The 8,988-nt window shown below is 40.8% G+C and overlaps 1 protein-coding gene across 7 annotated transcripts in view; it reads right to left on the bottom strand.

The window, feature by feature from the left end:
* Positions 1 to 1,249: 1,249 nt before the first annotated feature.
* LOC109865500 (myosin phosphatase Rho interacting protein) overlaps positions 1,250 to 8,988 on the bottom strand; it is a 102,453-nt gene continuing 94,714 nt past the window's right edge. For 5 of the 7 annotated variants that reach the window (XM_020453737.2, XM_020453739.2, XM_020453740.2 and 2 more), the window contains 5 exons: positions 5,906 to 6,013; positions 5,728 to 5,814; positions 5,328 to 5,490; positions 5,090 to 5,175; positions 1,250 to 2,669 (listed from right to left, as the gene is read on the bottom strand). In XM_020453737.2, coding sequence (XP_020309326.1) covers positions 2,598 to 2,669; positions 5,090 to 5,175; positions 5,328 to 5,490; positions 5,728 to 5,814; positions 5,906 to 6,013 — 516 coding nt within the window. In that variant the 3' untranslated portion in view covers positions 1,250 to 2,597. Of the gene's footprint in view, positions 2,670 to 4,804; positions 4,878 to 5,089; positions 5,176 to 5,327; positions 5,491 to 5,727; positions 5,815 to 5,905; positions 6,014 to 8,682; positions 8,969 to 8,988 lie in introns of those variants that run through there. The other 2 variants (XM_031799606.1, XM_031799608.1) reach the window with 2 other exon arrangements.

Here is an 8,988-nt window from a genome sequence, read left to right as displayed (position 1 = left end):
TCATTTTATGGACAAAGAATCTTCCATAATAAACAAATGAACAATGACAGTTAAGTCAGGGTCCATATTAGTTGGATCAAAATAAAACATAATATCAGAATCTCTCATATTAACATTAACTAACCAGGAGTTAAATCTCTTTCCAATTTTCTCTACAATAGGAGAGGATTTTAAGTTGGCCCTTTCTTTCTGATCTTTGCTAACTGTAATACCAAGATATGTGATCATATATTTTACAGGGATATTACATACTGTGTTTAAGTCACATCTTTTCAACGCAAATAATTCACATTTCCTAATATTCAGAGACAAACCTGATACATGTAAGAAGGCATTAACACACTCAATAGCTTTCCTGACTTCATTATCTTTTTTTTTTTTATGGTGGTGTCGTCAGCCAATTGTAAACGTTTTATCTTGTTGTCTTGTATCTGAATACCCCTAAACTATCCTTATTTATATGAAGTGACAACTTGTGTGACCAATAAAAATAAGAAAGGCGAAATTGGGCATCCTTGTTTAACTCCACGTCTAATGTCAAATCTCTGTGAAGTTCCATGGGATAATTTAACAGAGATGTTACTATTATTGTAAAGTTTCTTAATTACACTTTGAAGTCTCAAAAATAAAATAGTGTTCAACTGTATCAAATGCCTTGTAAAAGTCTACAAATAAAATAAAGCTATCTTCCATAATGTGCTCATTGTCGTCTATCAAGTCCAACTGGACAGTTTTGTCTCAATCTCTTCATTCAAAGACTCAGTCATGGACACTATTACTGACAGTTGTGGCTGCTTTGCGTGATGTATTGTGGTCTCTACCTTCTTGCCTTTGTGCTGTCCTCTGTGCCCAATAATGTTTGTACCATGTGTTATGCTGCTACTATGTTGTTGTCGTCATGTGGTGTTGCTGCCATGCTGTGTTGTCTTAGGTCTCTTGTTGTGATGCGTTTTGTCCCCTATTTTTCATCCCAGCCCCCGTCCCTGCAGGAGGCCTTTTGCCTTTCGGTAAGCCATCATTGTAAATACGAATTTGTTCTTAACCGACTTGCCTAGTTAAATAAAAGTACATTAAAAAAATACAAAAATGGATGTACCTCACCAGATGAGGAACCCCTTGGTAATGCAGTTATACTTCAAAGACATCTGTGGAGAACCTTTACCCTGCAACAGTAAAAAGGATCCAACAAAATGGCAGACATTTGGTGTCAATGGAGTCTAAATGTAATTCAAGAACAAATCACACAAGGTTCAGAAACGGTTAATTTATTTGACGTTTTACATTCAAACGAAAATAAAAAATATTCATATATATATTTTCATATGTAAGTATATGTTGCTAGTAAGCAAGGTACAGATTTAAAACGTAACACAAACAACTTCTGTGTGGCATACAGTATATTTACAAGGCGTGCTTTGAATACTATACAGTGTTTCCATAGCTGCACAGGTTTTGTGAATGTGTTTATCTTTGAACTCAAAGGAGCCAGAAAGATAAAAGGGGTTTTAAAGAGAGGTCAGGGCATTGGACCAAGTGAAAGGCATGTTCAGTTAAACATCTCCCCTCCCAGCATCAAAAATAAAAAAGACAAGAGCGGTGAAGCAAAGCAAAGCTTACGGAGGAGAGGTCTGTTCAAACTGAACAATCACTAAAACACAAAAGGAAAAATTATAGGAATTGATCAATTCACTAATTCAAATTAACAGTCATGCAAAGCTCTACATTAGGTCAACTTTCTGGGCTGAAAACCTCACACGACAAAAAGGGCGTATGTTATCAGTAGCGAGTTAGGTTGTTTGCCATAATATTTGACAGTAGCCTAGCCGTGAAGTTTGGTTGCACGGTATATAGTTGGCTTGAAGCCACTACACCAACATTATAGAAGAAAAAAAAACTGTTTCCTCAAGTAAATCAAGTAGTCACCAGATGCCACCACAATCCCTGGTCAACCCTACTCTTACATATCTCTTCCAGTAGTTATTTACAACAAGTGGAACAGCCACTTATTTAAAACACGTACAACATCATAATTAGAAATAGCAATTGTTGTTTGTGGTAACAAAACACTACAGCAGATATTTCAACGGATTCCTATTGGGACAGATTATTATACTGAACCAAACCCCTCGGTTTTGGCATTTCAGTGGATTAAGAAACTGAGAAGCCAAAAACATAATGGAAGATAAATGCTATCCTTTAATAAGCCCTCTCGTAACTGCAATGCAGCCCAAAACATATTTAAATTCCCAGGAGAGTGGATATACTTATCACCGTATTACATTTCTAAACACGTCAAGGCCATGATTGACAGCTGCAAGAATCGTGAAGCATATTCACAGAATTAAACAGTGTAAATGAGAAACCGTAGCATATTAAAAAGCTTTCAATGAATCAAAAAACTGGCAACAACAAAGAAAACTTTAATTAAGTCAGAGCACTTTCTATTCCGAACGGGGTGCAGTTAGTCCAGGATCACGGTAGAGTTGTAATGTGTATGTTTATCTTCCTGGCGGTGGGGGGGGGGGGGCGTGATCTCTGCAGTCTGATCGCCATTTTCATTTGAGTGAAGTGTGGAAAAGAAACAGAGTCCACAATATTCAGATCTTTCTGGAATCTTTCGCTTCGAACAGCTTCATGCGCTCCTGCACGGTCAGTCCCTCTTTGAGGCTCTGAGAGAAAGAAAATGTGTCAATTAAATTTAAACCAATATATTGTCTGGCTTCAAGGCCAGAACACTATTCATGTTAAGCATTATTCATATAAATAACCACAAGTGTAACTTTTCGGCCTGGCAAGAGCCCAGGATTCACCGTTAAGAGAATATGTTATTTAGGGGTGTTATGTTGGTGAATCACAGTAAAGAAACCGGTAGTAGGGTTTAAAGTTAACATCAACTTGGCTGACATGTCATCTAAATGTTGACATTCTGACAGACATTTGAAAAATAGGGACTCGATTACGACCACCCAAGGTGTGTTGGTGAAGTTTGGGATGCTAAATGACACACAGTCATGCAAGTCAGACAAAACACACATACCAGACAAAACACAACACAAACATACACACAAGACAACACAAAACCATACAACACAAAAACAACCATTGTGACATGTTTATGTGCCGTACAGACAAAATAAAAACAGAAATGTTCACAGACAAAAGTCATTCAACAGAACACCACAGTTAATGTACGTTCCTTGACTGACCAGGTAAGGGAGAGAAGTTTCCTGGGCTCATTGTGGTACAAACATTAGTTATTTCATGGATACTGTACTACAAAGACATTTTTTATTTTACCTTTATTTCCAAACCAAACCACTGCCCCCATCTCCAGCCCAAACTGCACACCCAAGCCGTGGTTTGACCAAGGGGGGGGGGGGGGGGGGGATCACCGAGTTGATAACGTTCAAGGAGATCAAAGAAAAATGGCATTCCAGCTTATACTGGGATCGTTACATATACTGGCCTACTCGTAGTATTCTCCACAGCTACTGCAGGTGACTAGTAAGTCCTAGTCCACGCAACACACAAACATACATCTGCTGTGCCCCAATAGGCTTACTGTAGTAAGCTTCCTTTCCTCGTTCCCTTTCCTTCATGACCACTGAGCTTACAGAACATGACAGGTGAGTCAAGATGGACGATCCAGCCCTTTCATAAACCCGTGGTGATGATGAGGGAGAGAAGATGCGGTCAGAAAGACATTTGAGAGGACTGGGAGCAAAGTGTAATACTAATAATTTGGTGGGTGCTTATTTGTCCTATTTCACATGTACTAATTGTCTATCATACGCATGTGTGAATTGGAAATGTGTGTTCGGCATATCCCAAGTCCCCCCGAGACACCCTCGGAGAGTGGGGTCACGGCCAGGGTCAGCCATTATCAACAGCGACCCTGGAGCAATAAGGGTTAAGTGCCTGGCTCAAGGGTACAGACAGATTTTTCACCTTGGGAATAGAACTAGCGATCTTTCGGTTATTAGCCAGATTTAACCGCTAGAGCCATTGTCCACAGATATGCTCCAATCTGCCATTGCTACATCCATTTTTGTACTATTAAAATAATGACATAATGCCATTTAATTACTCTTGAATAATATAATTTACAACTGCTTCATTCAACTGTTTTACCGTACCACGTCAGAACCCAAATTATACTATATTATTAATCCAATGTTTGTAAATTCTGTTATTGTAAACAAACACTGTATAGTAAACATGGGGCAGCAGGTAGCCTAGTGCTTAGAGCGTTGTGCCAGTAACCGAAAAGTTGCTGGATCGAATCCCCGAGCTGACAAGGTAAAAATCTGTCGTTCCTCCCCCAAACAAGGCAGTTAACCCCAGTATGCCGTCATTCTAAAATAAGCCGACTTGTCTAGTTAAATAAAGGTAAAAAATATATATATTTTAAAGCCTCAAGGTTAAAACTATAATGTTGATCTCATGGATGGTCAGTCCTTGTATCCATAGCCCTATCTATGAATTTGAAAGTGGTTACATTTCTTCTGCCCCATTCCTCACTTTTTACCAAAACAGTGATGGGGTAGTTGCTGTGTTTTCTGTTTGAACTCATTCTAGGCACTGAAGAACCCATGCTCCTTGCAAGGCAGACCTTACCACTCTGAAAGACCTGCATGTCTTACCTTCTGCTGTACTACATCAAGTGAATGTTCATTGCACCAGTTTTATTGGGGGGGGGGGGGGGGGGGGGGGGGGGGGCATAGAGGAGAGGCAAGGGTAATAGAGCGCAACATGCTGTGTGGTTGGGGTGGGACATGCTCACTCAAGGACATGCTATACCTACATCTTGGGGTAAGGGGGAGAATCACCCCTCAAGGGGGGTGTCAGCTATCCCAGATGACCTGTTCAGTGACGGACTGATGTGGGAAGACAGGAGGACAAGCTTACCACATATAAAACACGATTGATTGACGGACAGACCCGTAAGCAAACACACACTAACAGCAGTAATCTATATGTGCACACCTACACTCGTACGATTCTAGAATGGTGAACAAATATGTTGAATTTACAACTAAACCCGGGGGGGGGGGGGATTTCTGCATCAGGAATGTCCACATTAGCGTACCTTTGATCTAACACCTCTTATTTGCTTGGAGAGAGTCGATCGTTCCTTTTTCAAAAAATCTGGATTACTTTTCGATTTCATGATATCTGCAAAAACAAAATTAGGTGAAAAAAAGGCGTGTGGACATGAATTAATCATCGTCATAGCGTCCCCCCCCACATCAACCTGATCCATTTGTAAACATTGCTAGTAACTCTAAATGCATAGGGGTCCAAGAGGGTTATGGTTTCCCACTAACCATATCCAGGGGTAGCCGACCCATCAACGTTCCTCTCCCCCAGTGCTTCCGTGGCAACCAGTAGCTTCTCCGTCAGCTTGGTGATGTCACAGTCAGCCTTGGCCTTCACGATGCTGAGCTCTGTGTAGATGTCTTTGTACTTGTCTGTGGCATATTTCTTATCCTGTTCACAAAAAAAAGAGTGGGAAAAAAACATTGATTTAGCCATTGACTTCAAACTTGGTGTTTTTTTTTGGTAGCCTGGGATCCAAACCGATTTTCTACGGCTCAGTGAAACACTGAGGAAGCAGAGCAAAATATTTTCGATTCCAGGTTATATTGTTGGTGGACATCGAAAGGTTAGTCCTCAAAGAACAGTGTTTAGAATAACTAAACAGGATAAGAGTGTGTTTTTCCATACCCTTAACGCAGACTGAAGTTCATCCTTCAGCGAATGGATTTCCTGTTTGAGATACTGGATTTCGGACTCCTTGATACGCAATAAGACCTCAAATTGAGATGTACAGTAAATAAAGTTAGACATCAAATATAGAACACCAAGTGTGGCCAATGTGTGTGTGAGACGGAGAGTACAGTACCTCCAGTTCATAGAGGTCCTTGCCCTGGGTGAAGGGTGACAGGGCCGTTTCTCCGCTGTAGCAGGAGCGCATGCGTGTGATCTCCACGGTCAGACGGTTATTCAGCTCCTACGGGTCGGTCACACAAAGGTCAGAGTTCACATTATTCAACTGGGGCATCCGGACTGTTTCAAGGCCAACAGGATCACACAGTGTAGAAATAAATAAAATAATTTAAAATACTTCACCAGAAAGCACGACTTAGCCACAGAGGAATCGAGGATCATTGGCTTCTTTAAGAAAAATAGCTGTGGATTGTTTCAAATCACAAGCTCGTAGGCCTATGCCTTTTGGAAGCTCGCAATTTGGGCAGTGTGCCTGGCAATAGACCTAGCTGATATTTGAGTTGCGGCTGTCAGTGAAAAGCATCTAAAATATGCGCGAGTATAATTTAAAATGTTGAGACAAGAAGGGGAGGGGTGTGTGGCAAAGATATAGGTGAGTTTCTCTCCAGCATGGCTCAGCTGTCTCCCACCAATTCTTGCACATTCATTGTGTGAATTGTTTAGCCTTTCGATTAAACTTTTTTTTTTACATTCTCCATTACATATGTCACCAGTAGTAAAGGTACCATTAATCCCCATCATTTGGTTATATTAATTTCGGTTAATCCTTAAATCTATTGACGAACCCATGCATAACAAGTAACAAGCACACAATCCCCATCAAAACCCGTCAGTTTAAACTAGAGATCTGATATTTGCATCCACACATCTGTGGAGGAAGGTGACCGAGCCACAGCAGTGTTTGGAAGACCATGAGACGTCCCCAAAAAATCGGGCTTCTCGCGAAAACGTCTGCAGCGTCCTAACAATTTTGGCCTACAAAAACAATGTTCCCTCAAAAAAAAATGTTTTTGTCACTGAGCAAATTTCAGGTCTGCTAAGCGCAAACTTGAACATTGTGAAAATTCTGCGCAACTCGTCTGTGAACACTGAGGCTGTACCCGCTTTAAGTTACAGTTACAGCGGCCAAGTAGGTTACTGTGGCTATTTGATCATAATGTAGGCCATCCAGAGTGGCCTACCATCAAAAACAAATGGAGAAAATGCATCGCATAACATTTTAGCATGGCAAAAGCTGTTCTATCATTCAGCCTACTGAAGCAGCATATGTGTGGTGTTTAATGTAGGCCTACATTCCATTAAACCTGTTTATCCACTTGTCCTTCAGATAAGGTGGTGACTGAACATGTTGCATTGTTTGATGCAAGAAATCGCATTACAAAATACAATGCATTATTATGTCATTATTACAGCGAATCAGACAAATCATGCTACCCTCTATTGGCTACTTAGCGTAATCAAGAGTCTCAAAATATCCACACCACCTCTTTAAGACATCAAAAAACTCACTAACTAGCACTGAATATGAACAAATGTGCACAGGTAGCTACATGCAGCTCTCACTTTGACCTCAAAACTAGCACATTTACTCGTGACCGCTCATACTGTAAACACAGTCCAGTTCAAGGTGAATGGCACAAATCAATATATGGCAATGGCTATTTGCATTTAGGCCTACTGCAGCTCTGATTGGTTATGGCTCACCTGTCTGTGTAGAGTACGGGCCTGAGTTGTGCATATCAATGCAACAGAATCCTACTCCAATGCGCTCTGCCTTCAAAGAAAATCTCTTGCACAGTTAGTTTTGCATACTAAGTCTTGCATAGTTCATTTTCTTTCGGTATGTTACATTGAAAGTGGCTTATATTGCATTGATTCGAGCACAATTCCCACAGTACACGAAACGTGGATGACGTTGTAAACTGAAAGGTAAACTCTAGAAAGCTGAGTCAAGTTCAATCTCGTACTTCTCCGAGCAGCAGTCCGAAGGGAATGTCGTTTACATTCCAATGAAAAGATGACTCACAAACACGAATGTGTTCTCCGTTTTGCTCTACAACCCCCACGGGACTCGTCTGAAGTCGGTACTGCCGATGTGCCAATTTCTGTCTGTAGCGTCCTAGGCTAAAAATCTAACACCATGGTGTTCTCCATTTGGTGTTCTCGTTTTACCATGTAAATGGTACCGTTTTTTTTTTATTAATGGAAGTATGGATGTAGTTTTTGTGGCAAAATAAGATTTCTTCTAGATACAGGAAAGATACTTCAAAACCTTATTCCTTATGATTTAGTTTGACTATGTTTTGCCACTTATTAACGTTTTATTCAATGTATTCCATGCTACAGTATAGTAGTAAAGGCCAAATTCATTATTTTATCAAGCAACAATAAAAATAAAATAAGTGATACCTACAGGGGTCCCAAACCCCCCAACAAAACGATACCAACAGGGGTCCTAAAATTCAAAATCAAACAGCTAAATTATATTTTTTACAGTTATACTAAACTAAATATAAACGCAACACGTAAAGCGTGTCATGAGTTGAAATAAGAGCCCAGAAATTTTCCCAGAAACACAAAATGCTTATTTCTCTCAAATCTTGGGCACAAATTTGTTTGCATTCCTGTTAGTGACCATTTCTCTGGCAAGATAATCCAGCCACTTTACAGGTGGCCCATATCAAGAAGCTGATTAAACAGCAGGATCATTACACAGGTGCAGCTTGTGCTGGGGATATTAAAAGGCCACTCTAAAATGTGAGGTTTTGCCACACAAGGCAATGCAGGAATGTGCAGGAATGTCCACCAGAGCTGATGCCAGAGAATTTAATGTTAATTTCTCTACCATAAACCTCCAAAGTTGGCAGTACATCCAACTGGCCTCACAACTGCAGACCATGTGTAACGATGCCAGCCCAGGACCTCCACATCTGACTTCTTCTCCTGCGGGATCGTCTGAGACCAGTCACCACCAGACAGCTGATGAAACTATATATCATTTCTACACAAATTGTCATAAACAGTCTCAGGGAAGCTCATCTGAATGCTCGTCATCCTCACCAGGGTCTTGACCTGACTGCAGTCACTGCAACCGACTCCAGTGGGCAAATGCTCACCTTCGATAGCCACTGGAACCCGGTAGAAGTGTGCTCTTCACATATGGATCCTGGTTTCAACCCTACTGGGCAGATGGCAGAC

Source organism: Oncorhynchus kisutch, linkage group LG20 (assembly GCF_002021735.2).
Source record: "Oncorhynchus kisutch isolate 150728-3 linkage group LG20, Okis_V2, whole genome shotgun sequence".
Classification (NCBI taxonomy): Eukaryota; Metazoa; Chordata; class Actinopteri; order Salmoniformes; family Salmonidae; genus Oncorhynchus; species Oncorhynchus kisutch.
The sequence above is the reverse complement of the archived record's forward strand: the minus strand, read 5'-3'. Positions and strand labels throughout refer to the sequence as shown.